The 20,537-nt window shown below is 48.3% G+C and overlaps 1 protein-coding gene across 2 annotated transcripts in view; it reads left to right on the top strand.

Moving 5' to 3' along the window:
* The first annotated feature begins 461 nt into the window (after nucleotides 1-461).
* LOC118789450 (calcium-binding mitochondrial carrier protein Aralar1-like) overlaps nucleotides 462-20,537 on the top strand; it is a 23,392-nt gene continuing 3,316 nt past the window's right edge. Inside the window, exons 1-13 of one of the 2 annotated variants that reach the window (XM_036545876.1) lie at nucleotides 462-487; nucleotides 1,532-1,585; nucleotides 5,484-5,629; nucleotides 6,582-6,697; nucleotides 8,273-8,412; nucleotides 10,077-10,223; nucleotides 10,319-10,457; nucleotides 13,471-13,564; nucleotides 14,417-14,501; nucleotides 16,066-16,150; nucleotides 17,300-17,458; nucleotides 18,537-18,589; nucleotides 18,786-18,866. In XM_036545876.1, the coding sequence (XP_036401769.1) occupies nucleotides 476-487; nucleotides 1,532-1,585; nucleotides 5,484-5,629; nucleotides 6,582-6,697; nucleotides 8,273-8,412; nucleotides 10,077-10,223; nucleotides 10,319-10,457; nucleotides 13,471-13,564; nucleotides 14,417-14,501; nucleotides 16,066-16,150; nucleotides 17,300-17,458; nucleotides 18,537-18,589; nucleotides 18,786-18,866 (1,311 nt within the window). In that variant the 5' untranslated portion in view covers nucleotides 462-475. Of the gene's footprint in view, nucleotides 571-1,531; nucleotides 1,586-5,483; nucleotides 5,630-6,581; nucleotides 6,698-8,272; nucleotides 8,413-10,076; nucleotides 10,224-10,318; nucleotides 10,458-13,470; nucleotides 13,565-14,416; nucleotides 14,502-16,065; nucleotides 16,151-17,299; nucleotides 17,459-18,536; nucleotides 18,590-18,785; nucleotides 18,867-20,537 lie in introns of both variants that reach the window. The other variant, XM_036545877.1, reaches the window with a different exon arrangement.

Below are 20,537 nucleotides of genomic sequence, written 5' to 3'. Positions count from 1 at the left end.
GGTTTCACCACGTTTTAAATTCTTTCCCAGCAGCAGTCTACCACCGTGGTTGTAGAGTCGTTCCCTGACAACTGGCAATATTTAACATTGGGCGCGGCAAGAAACAAGAACATTGTTATCTTGTGCAGTAAAATACATCAATTTGATGGCTTTTAACGCTTCTTCCGCCTACACTTTGCACGGTCTTCGTCCTTAATAAGGGCGAGAAAAGCATGTCCTTACATCACCCACGTGGTTCAAGAATCGAACCACGAAAACTTTGCTCACCATCAGACAGGAGTTGATTTTATTTGTTTAATGAAACGAGATGATGAGCGTGTGTTCTTACACAAACAGAAAAACATAATCAAATAAACGAATATGATAAGTTAATTTAGCTCGCCACCCTAAATCTCGTGCTGTTTTTTTTCCCACCCGGGTCTCTCGTGTTCCACAGCTAAGCGCCTGCGCCGACCAAAGTGACATCACAGCCAGCATGGCGGTCAAGGTGACTCCGGCTAAATTTCACTGAACAGAGATTGCTTTTACTTTTACTTGCGTGTTTCACTAGTTTTTAACAAATTAATGGCGGTATGTAAGGGCATTCGTATGCAATGTAATGTGGATTTTTAAAGTGCGGTGTGCATGCTGCCTGTGAGCATCACTGCGTTTTACGCCCGGCCCCTCGTTTGGCCTTGGAATGATCATTTTATGTTTATTTGTGTTACAGTGCAGCCTTTGGGCATCATGTCGTTATCGATCGCCGGTTGCTTAGTTGGCTACTTTGTTATCTATCGCGGGCTCATAGTCTGCGCTAGTTAAATGTGTGTTGTGGGTCGTTTCTTTACGGCTTGTCTGGTGTGGTTCCTGGCTAGGGAAACTGATGCTGTGCTGCATGATACTGTTAGCTAGTTAGCCACCTACCTTTTCTACTCCTACCCAGCTAGCTTGCTAGCCAGACACTTGAAAATTCGGTTTGATTTCACTTGTCCTTGTGTAAATTCAGATGTCTTACTGCTAATGGGCTGGCTACCTAGTTAGGTGGTTACATGATGTTGTTTAAAATCTTAACATTTTAAGAGAAAGTAGCTGACTACCTAGCTAGCTGATAGTTTGCAGGTAAAACCCAAGGCTACCAAACGTCTGCATTGTCATGCCTGGAAATGTATCTGGTCTTGCTAACTAGTTTGCTGATGTGCATAGGTAGTTTGCATGTTTTTAGACCTTCGCGTTTCTCACTGTTTAATGCGACGGGCCATGTAGACGATCTAAAGCGAGAAAGTTTGGACGGATGGATTGCATCAGAATGTGCTATTAGGAATGCCTGTTCTGAGCTTCAGTAAATGCACTAATTGTAGCTAGCGTGCTATACACAATTTGGTGGCTAACTTAGCTAGTGGGCAACTGCATATATTCAAACCTTTTCGGAAAGTTAAGTAACCAGTGACCGCAATGCATGTAGAAGTATGTCATTAATTTTATGGTCCTGTAACGTAATGTCCTCACGAAGGTGCTCCGTTTATCTGACGAGCTGTCTGTTTGATGTTCTCAGGTGCAATCAACCAAAAGGGCCGATCCTCATGAGCTGAAGGCTATCTTTTTGAAGGTAAGACAGGCTGTAGTACAAATATGATCTTTAAATGAACAGCGCTAAATTGAGGCCTCAGCATATATTTCTGTAAAACCACTGGTAACTCGATACGGGTACCCTTGTGCCAACCTTCGAGGAAGCTGTGAAGGGTATTGAAGTCGCAGTCTGAAGTCGTAGTCGCAGACCTGCAGTCTGTTTTGAAAACGGTTTTTTTTTACGAAATTGCCGTATGCGGTTGATCAAATGTGCTTTACTTAGTGGATACATTTTATTTTGCATTTAGCTTTTGCATGTGTGGTTTTTCATTTCCAGAAAAATGTTCGCAAGCTTTGACCTTGCTGACCTAAGTAGTATTAAACTATTCGTAGGTTTTGGGACTATCCCCATATAATACAAAGCTATGTAATAGGCACGTATTGGATAAGGTGCATGGTGAGAGAATAATCAGTATGTGTAAAAGTGAGGGATCATGCCCAGTTTGCTCATCACGTTGAAAGAAGGTGTGCCCTTGTACTGACAATGGAGACAAGCAGTACTGTCCAGTCTTGGAATCTACACTATGTATAGTCTGAGTTCTATGGCAAAGCTAGTTGCTGGATTTAAATGTATTTTGTAAATAATAATAATCTTTATTTATACAGCATTTTCATACATAGAATGCAGCTCAAGGTGTTTTACAGTAAGTAGTAAAAATAAATGGCTACATCACACTATTTCAGTATATACTTTAAAGGTGGGTAGGGTTTTAAATTCACATTGATCAATCATTCGTGTTAACCTCACTGTCTCCATCTGTGATGACTTTGCCACTTCTTTCAGCAAGCTGGCATCAATACCTGACCCACACTCACTCATACATATACATTCTGGTCATTGTTGGCTTTTACTGTGGTCAGAACGAGCCTTTCCAGTGTTTCGGTCACCATTGGGCAATTTGAGTTATCCGGGAATAACCTATATAAGGTCATTGCTGTGTCCATCACACAGCCCCTGTTGACAGTGACACATTCTTGAATGTCCTATTGTCTCTGGGCGAACCACAAACAAATTACGGCCTCAGTGACAGGCCTCAGTGTCCTGAAGAATGAGCCTGTTTTAGATCAGAGGGAGGGAGCTTGAGGGGAATGTTTGTTTGGAATGGGGGGGGGGGGGTGTGTCATACAAAGCCATTGTTTGGAGAAATTGCCGAAGAGGCTGATGGAGGGTACGAGGGTGCTCGCTCTTCTTGGGTAGTAGTAAATTTAGCCGGTGAGAGAGAGAGAGTGAGTGTCCTCTCTCTCCTCTGTGATTGTGAAATTGGTGGGCAGGGAGGTCTCTGTATCTGGGACGCGCTGGCTTGACTTGTGACATTCAGTGTCCCCTGGCGTGGACAGTGTCCGGCGCGCGTGAGCAAAGGTCAACTGCGCATGCCCGGACCTATTCCCGGACCCCCCGCACCCAGCCGCTGCTCCCTGCTTGGCTTCTCCTGGCGTTTGACATTTGCGTGGCTGCGCCGCCTGTCTACTCGAGCCTGCCTGAAGTCGTGTTGACCGAACAAGGCTGCCACATTGCTGACACCCGAAGCATGTCAGAATCTGAATTATGCAGATCCCTTGTATGCACGCAGGCATACATGCGGTGGATAGATACTCAGCACTCGTACTGGACTTTTTTTTTTTTTTTTTTGTAGCAGCCTATTTTTTTCGCATGACTACAATGAGGGGTTTATCTCTGCTGTTAATTGAAGTGCTGGGTTTGGTGGATTGTAGTAGGTGCACATCCAGTGAAGGGGAAACCCTACTAACAAGAGCTGCTTGTTGTAGGAGAAGTTCCTTTTTTGACCCGGTGCTATTTAAAGGCCTCCTTCACTGTGTGCCGATTGCAAACAATATAGTCCACCTGGCTCAAAAGCCCTCAAATCAGTAACTGTGAAAATAGCTTTTTAATGTGCCACTAAAAAAATTAATAATTCAGCGGGTCATGTTGCTGTGGTGTAAAATGAATGGGTAAATGGGCTACTGTAAGTAAGAGCACATTTAGGCCGGTTAATAAAATCACAGCCCAGTTTTCTTGCTTAATTTAATGATTAGGCTAAGTGCTTGACACGGGTGTTAGTGAAACTGTGCTCAGTGGTTTGGTGAAGATATTAATAAATTGGTTGGAATTAATATGTTCACTTAAAACATTAACTCTTATGTGTGGATCCTGATGTAGTGGGATGAATGAAAATGGCACTGGTGGAAGGTTCGCTCACACTGGGACACATTACATTACGTTGTTGTCATTTAGCAGATGCTCTTATGCAGAATGACTTACATAGGTTACAGTTTCGCATGCTATCCATTTACACAGCTGCATATTTACTGAGGAAATTGTGGGTCAAGTACTTTGCCCAGAGGTTCAGCGGGCAGTGCCCCGGCGGGGAATTGAACAAGCAACCTTTCGGTTACAAGCCCTGCACCTTACCACTGTACCACACTGCCACCCCCGGTGATACAGGTCTGAAGGAAACCCAGAGTGGGACTAGGCGTGTTCACTCGGGCATCTGTCATTTTGCTGAATTTGAATGGCAGGAAGTTATCTCTAGGGAGACGGAGGACCCCATGGTGAGGGCAAGTGTTTCCTGAACACCTTTTCAGGTGGGTCTCAGGTCAGTGCCGCTTGACCTCTGTCAATTTAGCTTCACGCTCCTGCTAGTACTGTGAACCGGACTGGGATCAGGGTTTTCATTTCCAGCGTGAAAGTTCCTTCTGTGTTTGTTTTTCCGGGCTGTCTCTGCTCGGACCCCGTCACGTGACCAGTTTGTGTGACATTCACATGTCATTGTATGACGTTTACTTAACCTTTCTGCAGTGCAGGATTTTCAGCCGACAGACAAGGTGTTGTCCGTGCTGCAGTGGGCTGGGTTGGAGGCTGAGTCAGTGGAACGCTGCAGACCCCGGTTACTGTTTGCCCGCTGAAACGACACGCCTGTCGCACTGTACCACTCCGTTCCAGTATCCAGCTACATCCTGTAATTCTGTTATTGCTGCAGTCTTTGTTTTCTGCCTCCATTTTCTTTTCTGCCTCTTCTCAGTGATGTCAGCAACCTTATCCCTGAGTACAGGGCAGCTGCTGCTGTACACACTCTGAATGTGATGCTTACATGGGAAGCTTTGCGCTAAAGTGGCTGTCACCCGTAGCACCATAGGGGTCACTAAAAAAGCCACAAGGAAGTTTCTGACTTTTTATCATCAGGGAAAATAACTGTAAAAACAGCTAAAGGAAAGTTGTAAAAGTGGTGTATAAAAAACCGAGATGCCATTAATACCTATTCCCAGCCGATTTCACTTCCCTCTCCAATACAGCCCTGTAATGAACAGGAGAGAGAAATTTTATTGAAAGCATTGGATAATTGTGAGCTTTGTCTGTTCTTTTTTTCTCCTTTCTGTCATTGATGGCAGCTCTGAAAAGTACAGATGAAATGATTGATTTAATTCAGAGCAGACCTGTAAGTGCGAGGGAATAAAAATCGATGGCATCGACGCGCTCTCGCTGAATAGCGCGTGTAGCGCTGCCTCCAAAGCGTGTGCTGATCGTTTCTGCCGACCGCCGAGCTGCCGATGTGAATGAGGCGTTCGTGGATAAAAGCTGACAAGACACCGATACAAAGAACAGCTGTTCTGGTTTTCAGCCTGAAGTTCTTCTCTGATATTTTTGCGCTTGCTTTTTCTCTCTTTACCTTTATTTATTTACTTATTTAGTTTATTAAACGAGTCAGGTAAAAGCGAATCATCGGTGTAAGCATGTGAAATTTCCACCTGGTGTAATGGGACCCTTCGGCTTCCACGGTGCAGTCGTTCGCTTGTGATTCGTGTGCGAATGCCGTGGTGTGTCTCACTTGCCTGTTCCCCCTGACCCCCTGTCCCCCTGCCCCCCTGTCCCGTGTTTCTAGAATGCGAGCGTGGTGGACAAGGATGGGGAACATTACATGACCCCGGCGGACTTCGTGCAGAAGTACCTGGGCCTTCACACGCAGCCCCATCACAACCCCAAGACTGTGCAGCTGATCGCGGGAGTGGCGGACACCACTAAAGACGGGTAAGCCAGGCCCCGCGGCCTGCTGCTGCCGGCTGGGAACTCACCGAGAGGCAAAATGGTGGGCCGCCAAACAGCACAGATGAGATTTCTCACTGGAACAGGCAGGGGAAATCACCGTGCTTTCTCCAGAACATGACTACAGCCTACATGACGTGCAGATCATTGTGTGCCAAGCCTATGTGCTCCTCATCAAACTCTGCTGATGAGGACAGTGCAGAAGCAGAGCTTTATAAAGAGCTTCATAAACCCTGCAGTGGCTGTAGGAGGTCCCCGGTGATCCCTTTATCAGGTCCTTTACAGCTTTACAATCAAATTACAAAGCAATTCATGAAGCAGATTAGATAAACCCTTTTGTCCAGCTCTCCTTTCTTCTGTGCAAGTAAGAGCAAGGAGAGGAAATGTACGGTCCCTCTTTAAAAAAATAAAAAAAAAACAATGAAAATGACAATTACATTTTCAGCGTTTTTTTTCCCTCTCGAGTCAGAGCAGTGGCTATTGTCTGTCTTGGTTTGAATGTGTTGTCAGTTCCTCAGGGGAGAACAGTCAGATTCTTGTTTCACTCAACACTCAACTCTGTTTAACTGCTGTGAAAACTTCAACTTTTTTGATGGCTCAAATCTTTTAATTTGTAAATTGATGAAAATCAGTTTCAACAAAACACATATTGAATTACTGGTCACATGACATAAAAGATTCAACCATACAGCATTTTTTCTCTGTGTATTTCTGTTCCACTTCAGTTTCCACACAGCATGACCCATGCCTTAATATTCATGCCATGTATGTGTACACATGACTTGCTGATCCTTCAGATCAGTAGTTTATCTAGCCTTGTTTATTTAGTTTCAGCTCTGTTTGAACAGAGAAATGCTGTCTTTTTAACATGTCCCTCCCTCCCACTCTCTCTCTCTCTCCCCCTCCCTCCCTATCCCTTTCCTTCTCTCCATAACAGACTGATCTCATTCCAGGAGTTTCAAGCCTTTGAGGCAGTACTTTGTGTCCCAGATGCGCTCTTTATAGTTGCCTTTCAGTTATTTGACAAGACTGGCACAGGGGACATCTCATTCGGTACGTACACACCAAGGTGCCCTGACCCATCCACCTGACATCAGCTGCACTACTGCCATCTATAATATCATTAGGTTTCATGTAGTTAGAGTGACATGATCAAGTGAACCATTCTCTAAACCTAAGATACCAATTGTGGGTTTATTAACAGGGATGCCTTTGATTTTATCCAAGCAGTGTGAATTCTACTTGCTTTTAAATGGGCTAAATTAAAGTTGAACAAGTCGGAGCCCTAACTGCAGTTTTGTTCATAATGTATGATGCTCTGGTCTGTGTATGTGTGAAACCTCAGTAACAACATGGCTGTACAGTGTCTGTGAGCTGAACTGTGACGCTTACAACGGGCTCAGTGTTTCTCACAGAGCTGTCGCGGGCTCCGCTGAGCCGGGACAAGAATGCACTAATCGCTTAATTGTTGAGAAGATTAGGCTCAGAAACTGAGAGGCACGCACACACACCTCTGAGACTGAAAACATGCCTTGCTGGACTAATCCATCCACTTGGTTTAAGTGATCTCAGTAATAATTGATTTGATTTGATAAATCCATGGAGTAATGGGCTGCGTCTCTGACTGCATCCCTGGGTATTGGGGATGTTGCTGTCAGTTGTTCATTAGGACTGCATGTGTGTAGTGTCGGTGCTCACGCCAGTTGTGAGAAAGATCCCGTTTGGAAATGCAGGGTGACTCAAGCATGAGTGACTGGAGGGCATCTGAATGTGAGTGTGTGAGTCTGTGTGTGTCTGTCTGTCCGTGTCTGTGTCTGTGTGAATCTCTGTGTATGGATCTGTGTGTGTATGTGTGTATGTATGTATGTATGTATGTATGTATGTGTTCGTTCTGATGTGTGTGTATGTGTGCAGATGTGTATATGTCTGTGGGCTCTGGTGTGTATGTGGGTGTGTGTATGTATGTGTGCGCTCTGGTTGTGTGTGCGTGCGCGTGTGTGTGCTCTGGTCTGTGTGTGTATGTGTGTGCTCTGGTGCGTGTGTGTGTGCGTGCGGGCATGTGCATGTGCTGTGGTGCGTGCGTGCGTGTGTGCGTGCGTGTGCTGTGGTGCATGTGTGTGTGCGCTGCGCTGTGGTGTGTGTGTGTGCGTGCACACATCAGCTGATGTTCTGGGGGCACCGCGCTGCACAGCATTGTCTCCACTCTTCCATCTGAACAAACGCGTGAGTGAGCCGGGCACAATGACCCTGTGAGGAGCAGCGAGAGTAACACGGGACAAAGCCAGGGAGACGGGCTCACAAAAGAGCCCCCGCAAAGCCGATGCTGCTGGAAGAGGGGCGACAAAGGGCAGAGGTCGCAGGCCGCGTTCAGACACAGGGACGCACAGAGACGCGCCTCAATACTCCGAGGAGAAGCCCTTTTTTGGCAGGCCGCTCCTTCTCACAGTGCTTGTTGACTTGATTTGAACTCACAGTGTCCTCTGAGAAAGGAGCGGTTTAGTGAGAGGAATCGCTGGCATGCCGTACGGAGGCTTGAGCCTGCCATGCTTGCGCTGCCTGCCGTGACGCCTCTCTCCTCCTCTCTCCTCCTCTCCTTCTCTCTCCTTCTCTCTCCCCCTTTCCCTGCAGAAAATGTGCGAGACATCTTCAGCCAGACCACAGTGCACCACCACATCCCTTTCAACTGGGACTGCGAGTTCATCCGGCTGCACTTCGGCCATGACAGGAAGAAGCGCCTCAGTTACTTAGAGTTCACTCAGTTCCTGCAGGTAGGGATTCACACACACACACACACACATACACACACCATGCAATTATCCATGTCTATAAGCATTAAATATAATACATGTATATATATGTGTTTTACATATGTGTGTATATAATAACCATACACATGCACATTATTCTTATATATATATATATATATATATATATATATATATATATATACATATAAATGCATACATATATATGTATGCATTTATATATATGTACGGGTATATACATGTGTTTATACACACATGCCTGCACACGTGTGTGTGTGTGTGTGTGTGTATGTATGTGTGTGTGTATACAGAGATATGGGGATATGGTGGCTTTTGGTTACATAATGCCTGTTACCAAACATAGAGGCCATTTTGTCAGAAAGGTGCCATTTCCCAGTTTCGACTCGCAGTGGGTTGGAGAGTTTGAGGGGAAAAAAAATGGCTGGCAGAGATCAGTGCCCTGCCCACCTGAGTGTAGTGAGAACAAGAGAGAGACAGACAGGAGGGAGGTGTGTGGAGCTCATGAAATAGAAAGGACATTTCAGGTTCTCTGCGCTGGGTGGACACGCTCCAAATTCAAAGTGCCAGGCTCTCTTTGTTTTGGAGTGTTACTTCAAAACAATAAGTCCCAGATGCGATTGCCACATAGGAAGTAAGATAACAAGCTGCACACCTGAGGGTCTGCTGATAGCTAGTTATACAGTAATCACATGGCTTTTTTTTACTTCAGTTACACCAGCCACAGAATTTTTGAGGAAAACTTTATAAAGCTAATACTGTAGTTTGGTGGTGCCTTTTCTTAGCCTGGTAGGGGTCGTGCTCACATAGATTCCAATACCATTTTACATTAAAAAAAAACAGCTTGTATCTACATGAAGTTGTATGCAGGGTAACATTAAATTACATCTCTTAAATTGATATTTTTCGGTCTAAAATCCAGTGCTTGAAAGAACATATTATTAATATAGACATATAGAGCACAGTAAAACTGCAGTGTACGTTTGGGGTGTGTTGCATGAGCGTGTAAGTTAAGTGTGGCGAGGTGTTGCATTGTGAGGTCACACTCTGACAGCCGCCTCCACACACCACGTGACGCGAGTTCTGGCACTAACCAATCACCCACCCCCCCCAGCCTTCCCAGCGATTGGGCGGTGTTTGCATTCCTGTGCCAGAAACAGGCTAATCTGCTTAAGAACTGGCAAGGTTAAGGTGCAGCATGTATGTACATGCTGAAGGCGATAGCAGCGTGTGGGGAAAGCCCAATTACCCAGAATGCAGAACGGTAGCTCTTGTGGGGCCGTGTGTAATGGAAGGGTTCTGGTGATCGTTTGTGATTAGAGTGGACAAATATTTGACAGCAGTGCCCACCAAGCCTACCACACACAAACACACACACACCTCTGCTTCATTTTGCATGTGCTGTTCTGGGATCAGTCTCCCCTGACGTGGCTTGCATTACACACAAGGTTGATACTGAGAGGCCATCATATCTGATGCAAGTAAACTTAACACTACGTCCCAAAACCCCCCAAAGGATAGTGTCAGGTTCTCCCTCTGCCACGTGTCATGTTGCACCTCTGCCGTTTGATTGGAGGATCCCTGAGCTGTGAGTCCCCGCCCCCTCGGCACAGGCGTGACAGTCGCTCTGTCTCTACCCCTCCCCGCAGGAGCTGCAGCTGGAGCACGCCCGCCAGGCCTTCGCCCAGAAGGACAGGGGCAGGAGCGGCGCCATTTCCGCTCTCGACTTCAGCGACATCATGGCCACCATCCGCCACCACATGCTCACGCCTTTCGTGGAGGAGAACCTGGTGTCGGTGAGTGGGAGGGGGGCAGGCGTGCGGGGCGGGAATCGTTGTTCTGTCAGTGAAGGGGTCTGAATTCGCCTCTTTCCGTCTCTTCCCCCTCCCAGGCTGCAGGGGGCAGCACCTCCCACCTGGTCAGCTTCTCCTACTTCAACGCCTTCAACTCGCTGCTCAACAACATGGAGCTCATCCGCAAGATCTATAGTACCCTGGCGGGCTCGCGCAAGGACACGCTTGTCACCAAAGGTGCGTGCCTGCTCCTCCTTACCGCCTGGCCGGGGAGGGGTCCGAATTGGTGCAGGGGGGCAGGACAGGGTTCAGGCATGTGCAGTGCAGTCTGGGTATCGACGGGGAAACAAATCACGGCTGAAGCTGTTGCGCATATCAGTGTCCAAGACCGGCCCTTTGCCAGTTTGCCAAAAAAAGAGAACCCCAAGGCAGTACTTTTGTATGTTTCAAAAATGCCTTGAAGAAGCGTAACGGGAAGTGATCCGGATATCACAGCAGTGCATTTTTCAACCCATGAGTCACCACTGATGACTGTGAGTCAGGTAAAAACACAACACTCTCTGGCAGTGAGCAAGCACTTGTGGTGCTCCTCTAAGTGGACAGCCTGGTGTTGTTGACAGAGACAGGTAAAAATCACTCTCGGAGGAGATGGATTGACCTCGGTCAGCTGGTAAATTGAAAGCTGCTCCAGACAGCACTGCAGTGATTTGGCGATTATGGTGGACTTCATTCACATAGAGGGCAACCCCCCCCCCCCAATGCGTAAAGGTTGAAAATCAGGGCATCAGGGACTTTAAGACTTGCAGATTTGTTTTGAAGGATGATTAATGTTGCTGTATCTTTATTAAGAGGCTTCCCATGAAATTGAGCAAACTTTATTCAAAGGTAATTGTTTAACAGGGCATACAGTGCTGGCCAAAAGTATTGGCACCCCTGCAATTCTGTCAGATAATGCTCAATTTCTCCCAGAAAATGATTGCAATTACAAATGTTTTGGTAGTAATATCTTCATTTATTTTGCTTGCAATGAAAAAACACAAAAGACAATGAAAAAAAAATTAAATCAATTATCATTTTACACAAAACTCCAAAAATGGACCGGACAAAAGTATTGGCACCCTCAGCCTAATACTTGGTAGCACAACCTTTGGACAAAATAACTGCGAACAACCGCTTCCGGTATCCATCAATGAGTTTCTTACAATGCTCTGCTGGAATTTTAGACCATTCTTCTTTGGCAAACTGCTCCAGCTCCCTGAGATTTGAAGGGTGCCTTCTCCAAACTGCAATTTTCAGATCTCTCCACAAGTGTTCTATGGGATTCAGGTCTGGACTCATTGCTGGCCACTTTAGAAGTCTCCAGTGCTTTCCCTCAAACCATTTTCTAGTGCTTTTTGAAGTGTGCTTTGGGTCATTGTCCTGCTGGAAGACCCATGACCTCTGAGGGAGACCCAGCTTTCTCACACTGGGCCCTACATTACGCTGCAAAATTTGTTGGTAGTCTTCAGACTTCATAATGCCATGCACACGGTCAAACAGTCCAGTGCCAGAGGCAGCAAAGCAACCCCAAAACATCAGGGAACCTCCGCCACGTTTGACTGTGGGGACCGTGTTCTTTTCTTTGAAGGCCTCGTTTTTTTTCCTGTAAACTCTATGTTGATGCCTTTTCCCAAAAAGCTCTACTTTTGTCTCATCTGACCAGAGAACATTCTTCCAAAATGTTTTTGGCTTTCTCAGGTAAGTTTTAGCAAACTCCAGCCTGGCTTTTTTATGTCTCTGGGTCAGAAGTGGAGTCTTCCTGGGTATCCTACCATAGAGTCCCTTTTCATTCAGACACCGACGGATAGTACGGGTTGACACTGTTGTACCCTCGGACTGCAGGACAGCTTGAACTTGTCTGGATGTTAGTCGAGGTTCTTTATCCACCATCCGCACAATCTTTCGTTGAAATCTCTCGTCAATTTTTCTTTTCCGTCCACATCTAGGGAGGTTAGCCACAGTGCCATGGGCTTTAAACCTATTGATGACACTGCGCACGGTAGACACAGGAACATTCAGGTCTTTGGAGATGGACTTGTAGCCTTGAGATTGCCCATGCTTCCTCACAATTTTGCTTCTCAAGTCCTCAGACAGTTCTTTGGTCTTCTTTCTTTTCTCCATACTCAATGTGGTACACACAAGGACACAGGACAGAGGTTGAGTCAACTTTAATCCATTTTAACTGGCTGCAAGTGTGATTTAGTGATTGCCACCACCTGTTATGTGTCACAGGTAAGTAACAGGTGCTGTTAATTACACAAATTAGAGAAGCATCACATGATTTTTCAAAGGGTGCCAATACTTTTGTCCGGCCCATTTTTGGAGTTTTGTGTAAATTGATACTTGATTTGACTTTTTTTTCTTTCTCTTTTGTGTTTTTTTATTGCAAGCAAAATAAATGAAGATATTACTACCAAAACATTTGTAATTGCAATCATTTTCTGGGAGAAATTGAGCATTATCTGACAGAATTGCAGGGGTGCCAATACTTTTGGCCAGCACTGTATGTTATTGTCCTCTGAGCAGTAGTTTACATGACAGGTATCATTCAATCATTCAACATACGTATTGTAAGACACTGAAAATGGGTAGAAGTTTTCCAGGACAATGCAGAAATGTATTTGAACTTCACCCACAAGAAAAGTGTTCAGTTGGATGCACCAAGCACACATGAAATCAGAGCCCTGTCGCAGGAGGAATATTGGCATGTCCAAATGAATACTTTCCTTGGGTTTATTTTTTGACAGGACAACCTGAAGCACCGTTTCTGTGGACTTGTATTTAAGTTGCATGTAGTCTTCATTATTTTCTCCCTTACATCATTCTCTTGCTGCCATTATCAGTTGAGTTGTGTCCTGTTTCTCTCCCCCCCCACCCCAATCGCTGGCTGTAGAGGTATGAATTTAAACACTTTCCGTGGGTTCCTTTTCTAATAGAACAGCCTTTAGTGCCTTTGAATAGATCTTTTTTTAAGTTGGATGTTGTCCTCTTTTTGTTTGCCATCTGTCTCATTATCTTGCTGCCATTGTCTGTTGAGTTGGATCGTGTTTCGGGAGCCCCCATCTCTAGCAGTAGAGGGTAGTATCCCAGGAGGCTCACAGGAGCATCTGATTGTGTAGTAGTAGGCAGACGTGGAAGTATGATGTCACAAAGGCACGCGTCACATGACTTGCGACCCTCACCCTTGTCTCGTTCTGTCTCGGTGGAACAGAGGAGTTTGTCCATGCGGCCAACAAGTTCGGCCAGATCACTCCAATGGAGATCGACATCCTGTACCAGCTGTCCAGCCTCCACACTCACTCCGGGTACGTCTCTCTCTCTCTTTTCCTCTCTCTCTCTCTCTCTCTCTCTCTCTCTCTCATGCCCTCCCTGGTCCACACCAGCATGACAACAGCACCTCATCATACCTTCCTCATTGGTGATGCCACACAGGAAATTTGTGAAGTGGATCCGGACGTTTTGCAATCGTTAGTTTTTTTTTTTTCTCCCCTACTGCATTCAACCGGACATGATTGCCCAACAGTGACCACACAGTAAGATTTATATCCCTGTGTACTGTACGTAGTGTGAAAGCTGATTAGCCGAACCACAGCGCCTCTGCTGGTGGAATTCTGATCCAGGACAGTTTTTGCTGCAGATTTCTGCTGGAGGGGCATCTGTGTCAATGGCATGCTGGGCAGCAAAGCAGCAGTTTACTGATTTCCTGCCCGCTGTTTGGCTCACTGTTGGCACAGTCATGTTTCAGCCTGGTCACAGCATGGGCCTGGTTTATTGGATTTGTGTGCCTGTGTGCCTGTGTCTGTGTGTCTGTGTGTCTGTATGTGTGTTTGTGTCTGTGTGTCTCTGTGAGTCACTGTGAGAGAGAGAGTTTGTGTTTTGTGTGTGTGTGTGTTTTTCTGTGTGTGTCTCTGTATGTGTGTGTGTGTGTGTCTGTGTGTGTGTGTGTGTCTGTGTCTCTGTGTGTCTGTGTGAGAGAGAGAGTTTGTGTTTGTGTGTGTTTTTCTGTCTGTGTGTCTGTGTGTCTCTGTGTCTGTGCATTAAAGCAGCAGGAACTTCATTCAGAGGCAGTAAAAGGGCTGTGGAAAAGGTGACATCATTCTCAGCGGGGGATGCTAGGATTTTGTCCCCCCCCCCTTAACGACGTGTCTCACCTGCAGGCGGCTGAACCTGGCAGACATCGAGAGGATAGCGCCGCTGGAGGAGGGGGCCCTGCCTTACCACCTGGCCGAAGTCCAGAGACAGGTGCCACACAGCCAGCACACACACACACACACACACACACACACACACACACACACACACACACACACACACACACACACACACACACAGCCTGGGAACAGCCAGCGCTGGGCCAAAGGGTTCAGAGGCTGAGTCCCCGTTGGGAGATCGCTGCTGCACCCTGAAGCAACGTGAATCACTGCCCTGTCTTCCAGCTCAAAATTAAAGGGTTCGAAATCCCATTAACAAGAGGGCGTCTGCTAAGAGACTATTCAAACCCAAACCCCCCTGGTCAACATGGCTTCTTAGACTAAAAAGGTTCTTTTTAAAACTGTCATACTCAGCCTTCGAGAAATAAGCAGCTTTCGTATATTGAGAAAAGTTCAGCTTGAGAAATGAAAGCTCTAATGCAGACCAAAAAAGTGAAAAAAGTCCTTTAAAGTAAGCCATTTCTGACCCTGCAGGAGAAGACTCTGCTCTCGCTAATGTGAGTTTCTAATGAGCGGGCAACCTGTATGCATGTAGGAGTTTCAGGCACCAGATTTAGTGGTGTTGTGGTGCTTTTCTCCTTCGGGCTGTAAGTGTGCATTACTGAAAACCTAATAGGATTAGAAATTTTGCCAATTACCTCTCTGAAATGAGAAAGGACTCCCATAATGGTCTCTGCACGAAAAGGCACATTTCAAAGAGGACGTCCAGATGAGGCAGGATTGCACATCTGAGAGACTTTAATAAGCTTCTCGAGTAGTTTTCCAGGAAGAATTCGCTAGCATGAAAGGCTGGTGGAAGTGGAAGTGTGTTTTATGTAAAGGCAGAGACAGTGTAGCAGTAGAGGTGGCCCTGGGTGGGACACCTGGGAAAAGGGTCATCAGGTGTGGCCAGAGCAGAGGGCGTGTCCCGGGAGATGAGAAGTTGGCAGCAGTGTTTTAGGAAGGGAAAAAAATCCCGCAACCCCCATGGCCACTCCTGTGGAAGCGGGTAACGGTTTAAGCGCTTTGATCATGGCCGCGCCCCCGTTAGCTTCCCGTCATCAGCGAAACCTGCTGTTCACCCTGCGGACAGAGGACATGTCCCGACTCGCGCTCCCCCAACGCAGCCAGTCATGTAGATCCTTATCTCAACATGGGACACTCACGGGAACAAGACCCCCCCCTCCCCCCCACAACAGAATCAGAATGAGTCACCTGCTGCCAAAGACGGGGAGCGAGAACCACGGTTCCTCAAGAAGAGGGGAGGCGAAAGAGGGGTCGGTCGCTGGAGGGATCGGCCAGCCTAATCTAAAACACTCCGACTCATGAGAGAGAGTCTGCTGCTGATTCCACCCCCCCGGGGCTAGACCTGTCAGCGTCAGCCGGTTCCCGCGCGAGATGAAGACGATAGCGATTACCGCTGCAGGACGGCTGCATTCCTCAGCCACCCCCCCCCAACCCACCCCAAACGTGCTTCCGTCTACTCTGTATCCCTTACACCAGCTTCATATTCGATTCATAGCTCTGATCCCCGTCCCGTCTGTCGTCTTCCAGCAGATCTGAGTGGCTCTCTGTCTCTCTCTCTCTCTCTCTCCCCCCCCCTCTTCTCTCCGCAGCAGGCCTATGGGGAGACGTCGCGGCCGGTCTGGCTCCAGGCGGCTGAGTCCGCGTACAGGTTCACCCTGGGCTCCATCGCCGGAGGTGAGTGACATGGGGAGGTGAGGGTGCAACCTGACCCCTGGGGGGGGCTGACGGATGCGCGGCAGGGCATTGTGAAGTGGGTTTTTTTTTTTTTTTTATCCCCGCCCTCCTGTCCCACGGGTCTCTGCGCTCTCTCCGCGATGCGGGCGGCTCCAGCCTGTCCTGGGACGATGGGGGGGGGGGTGGTAGATGACTCGTCTTCGGGAACCACAGTGCAATTAAGCTGGATGGAGCTGGCACCAGGAAAGAGAGGAGGAGCGGCATTCCTAATCCTCTGACTGTACAGTCACTCACATGAGTGCGCGCGCAGAACTGGGCCCTTAAAAATCACACGACACACATAAAGCAGAAGGCTGCTTACCACAGGCCCACCATGCTTCATTAAGAAATGATCAGTGCCTCGGCTGCGCTGACACATTAATTCAGTCGCAGTGCTCAGTTCATGTAATGTAGTATGCTGAAAACGCAAGCGCTGAAGGAAAAAAAAAATGGCCACCTGAATTTGCCCAGGATAATGGTTTTCGGCCATTTTGGCATTCCTCAGGCAGCACTGCAGTCGTCGGGCTTCTGTCATGTCCCCTCATCAGACGTCTGTGCTGATGGTGATTTGCATGCGCGATCGATGGATAATTTGACATCTGAAGTGTTTGGAAGATGATGGAAACCTGGTAGCGGTAATGAGACCTGTCTCTGCGTCTCTGCGCTCAGGGAGGGGAGAAACCGAGAGCTCCTTTGGAGACAGTCATTTTAGGGGAGGGGGGGGAGTCTTTGATGTCAGACAAGAAGTGACAAGCCACCGAGGCTGAGAGCCGTGTTTACGGCGGCCTGTCGCCGCGGCGATGAGTCAGGCACCGTGTGCTTCAGCCTCCGAGCAGATGGGGACGAGTCACAGCTCTGTCTGAGACACACAGCTGGCTCTGCCGCTTTCTGGTCTGTGTGCAGGTACACCTCCTAACAACCTGCATTACAGGTGCAACTCGCTGAAAAGTAGAACTTGCGCATTGAGCAGCTCGGCACAGGGTGCTTCAGCTGTGGGAGAATGTGACTTGTGTATGTTGACTGTGATATGTGTGCTTGTGTGTGTGTGTGTGTGTGTGTGTGAGAAAGAGAGGGGGCGCTCATGTTGTGGTCGACCCTTGTGCTCCGCAGCCACGGGGGCGACGGCGGTGTACCCTATCGATTTGGTGAAGACCCGCATGCAGAACCAGCGCTCCACCGGCTCCTTCGTGGGAGAGCTCATGTACAAGAACAGCTTCGACTGCGCGAAGAAAGTGCTGAGATACGAGGGCTTCTTTGGCTTCTACAGAGGTAAGGGGCTGTCACCTGGAACGTCTTTGACCGCACGGTCCAGGAGAGTTCTGTGGGGCCACAAGGTCACTCAAGAGGATTGTCATGGTCATACAGGACCTCTTTGGACCGTATGGTCATGACATGGCACCACTCTGTTTTATGGGAAAGCACAATCATGCAGTCATGCTATGTGGGACCGTGGGGTCATGCAGAACCCCTGCAACTCCAAAGAACGGTCCACATGATCTCTGCTTTGGTGTGATGTGGCACTAGTCTGTGGGGTCTGCGGTCCTGAAATAAAACGAAGCAGCCAGTCAGGGGAGCATTTCTGCTGCGCTGCTTAGCACTGTAGTGAACGGTAAACATGCACCGTAAACTCGGCCGCAGTAACTGCACCAGGTACTCAGAGGTTGAGTGTGCTATCCTGCAGCAGGATCACCCACTAAGAGGATCAGGGGGTCTGACTCGAGTCCCGCTTTACACTCAGACCTGCAGGCGATAGAAGTCAATACTGCCATCTGCTGCTGCTGCTGCATCTGCGCTCTACCCCTCCTGCATCTCCTCTCTCTCTCTCCTTCTCTCCGCTGAAGAGGGGGGCGAGGGAGAGGGAGTCCGACACGCTCAGATGTTCTCTGGCTGCCTGCCACAGTCATTCACCAGCCTCCGCAGAACTTTATCTGCCGCGATGAGGGATGGTGAAACGGTGCGGCCGCCATCGCCGCCACAGTTACGCCCCCCCCCCCCCCCCCCCCCCGTCGCCGCCAAAGTGACGTCTCCCCCCAGCCCCCCTCCACACAAGGCAACACAGCCTCTGTCTGTTCCCCACCTCAGCCAAACAGAACAAAGATCCAAATGTTCCACCGAAACAGCAATATAAATATTGGTGGGGGTGGGGGTTCAACAGCAGATTTAAAGGGTTACGTGATTACACCTGTAACCATTTACGAATTGATTTGACCTCTTTTTGAAAGTACGCCATTCCTAATGAACTGCTGAATAATGAGGAAAACGGACTTCTCATGACTGGTGTTTCCAGCGGACAGGCCCTGTTTTATGTGGGGTAATCTGAGCAGGCTCTGTGGGAATTGTTTTTCAGGTCTCCTGCCACAGCTTATAGGTGTCGCTCCTGAGAAAGCTATCAAGCTCACGGTAAGTCTGTCCTGCAGGGTCAGAATTTCACCAAGTTCAGTACACTGCTGTGTTAACTTTAGGTAACTCCTAAAGGTAACTCCTGGGATAGTGTCCTGGCCTAAAAGGTTAGTCATTACCCCAGAATTCTTCTGCTTGTGTAATTATGTAGTGCTGCAGTTCCAGCCAATGTCTGACCCCCGTGGTTTTTGTACAGGTGAATGACTTTGTGAGAGACAAGTTCACCACTAAAGATGACACCATTCCGCTGTTTGCCGAGATTCTAGCTGGTGGATGTGTGAGTATTGGGAGAGATGGATTGGGGTTGGGCTTGGGGCTTGGGGTTGGGGGGGGTCTACCGTAACATGCACACCCCAAAAACTAGCCAAACCTGAAAGCACTCTTGTTCTGCCATTTCAGTGCAGTGTGGGATAGAGGCAAGTGGAGCAGGTGGTGTAACAAACCCACTTAACTCTAATGGAGTCGGACATACAGGAAGTAAAATTAACGCTTTCGTTAAAATGAAAACAGTGTCTCCTTTTCATTTTCAGAACGTTTTCAGTTCTGTTGAGCATAAATCCTGAATTGCAAATGTTGAGTAAAATAAGTAAATAAAAAAGAGGTATTTAAAACCGTCATATTTCCACGGTATACCTATTCATTCAGCACATTCCTTCAGAGAGGAATTCCTCTGTAATGTAACCCAGCCAGACTTCCATGCAGTTGTAAAATGATTTTTTTCCCCTTCCTTCGCTTATGTTACTACTCTGTTTACACAGGCTGTGTCTAATGTTAGATCCGCAGCTGAAATTCAGGTTTGTGCGAGTTCACTGACCTCTCGGCAGCCCAATCGGGGCCCGGGGAAAGCGGCAGGCCTCCGCTTAAACAGCCTGCTCTGCCAAGCCGGTAATTACAGGCAATTTGAAAAGTGACGCCCGTGACCGGCCTATTTTTATCCCGGCAAATTCGGAGCGCCGGGCTCAGGCAGCATTCGGTCGCGGCGCCGGTGCCCCCGCACCGCCGGCCCGCTCCTGGGCAGGAGGGGGGGGACGGGCAGGGTCGCGACCTCTGCCGGGCCTTAATTGGAGGAGGAGGCCCTGGAGGGCAGCAGATCTGTATCTGGCCCCGCGTCGTCGTGATGGAGTCTGACAGCAGGTCACCTGTCTGAGACCTTACCTGTCACTGCCCCATGTGTGGGGTTTTTTGCATTGCGTTATTGCATTATTGGCAACGTTATCAATTTATACAGCTGGATATTTACTGTGGCAACACTGGGTTAAGCACCTAGCCCAAGGGTAGAGCAGCAGTGCCCCAGCGAGGAATCAAACCAGCAACCAACCATGCTTCTTATCACTATGCTACACTGCTGCCCTGGGTTTGGAGTTCCACTGGTCCAGCCAGAACCCTCTACCTGCAAGGAACATGTCACAATGTTTATTATATTATTTGTTTCATTCGTTTTATTATTAGCGACGTTGTTATTGGTGTAGGCTTCAGCTGTGTTTGGTCCTCAGGCTGGGCCTCCCAGCCTGCGTATGCAGCAGCACCGCAGTGCTGTCTGACTAAAACGGATCGCAGGGAAACGAAAGAGGGATCGATCGGCGAAAAACATCAGGAGGGCGGATGTGGCGGCGGAGCTTTTTTTAGGCGAGAGCCGGGATGTTTACAGAGAGAGCGGCCTCCCTCTGGGGGCCTGATTAGATTTGGGGGGAGTGATAAATGGGGTGTGAGTCAGTGGGGCCGGGCCCCAGGCCCCGGGGGCGGCTCTGCGCTGGCTCAGCGTAGACAGGATGATTCAGCGTGGGGCGGCGGAGGTGGGGCGGCCCCCTCGCCCTTCCGCAGGAGGTGCCTGAGGGGGGAAGGGGGGGGGCTGCCACCGGGGGTCGGAGGTCAGGGCGGACCCCTTCCAGCCGTGAGCCGTGCTCTGCCTCACCCCGGGCCTGTTCGAGCCTGACCCCTCCGGCCCCCG

Source organism: Megalops cyprinoides, chromosome 14 (assembly GCF_013368585.1).
Source record: "Megalops cyprinoides isolate fMegCyp1 chromosome 14, fMegCyp1.pri, whole genome shotgun sequence".
Taxonomy (NCBI): domain Eukaryota; kingdom Metazoa; phylum Chordata; class Actinopteri; order Elopiformes; family Megalopidae; genus Megalops; species Megalops cyprinoides.
The sequence above is the reverse complement of the archived record's forward strand: the minus strand, read 5'-3'. Positions and strand labels throughout refer to the sequence as shown.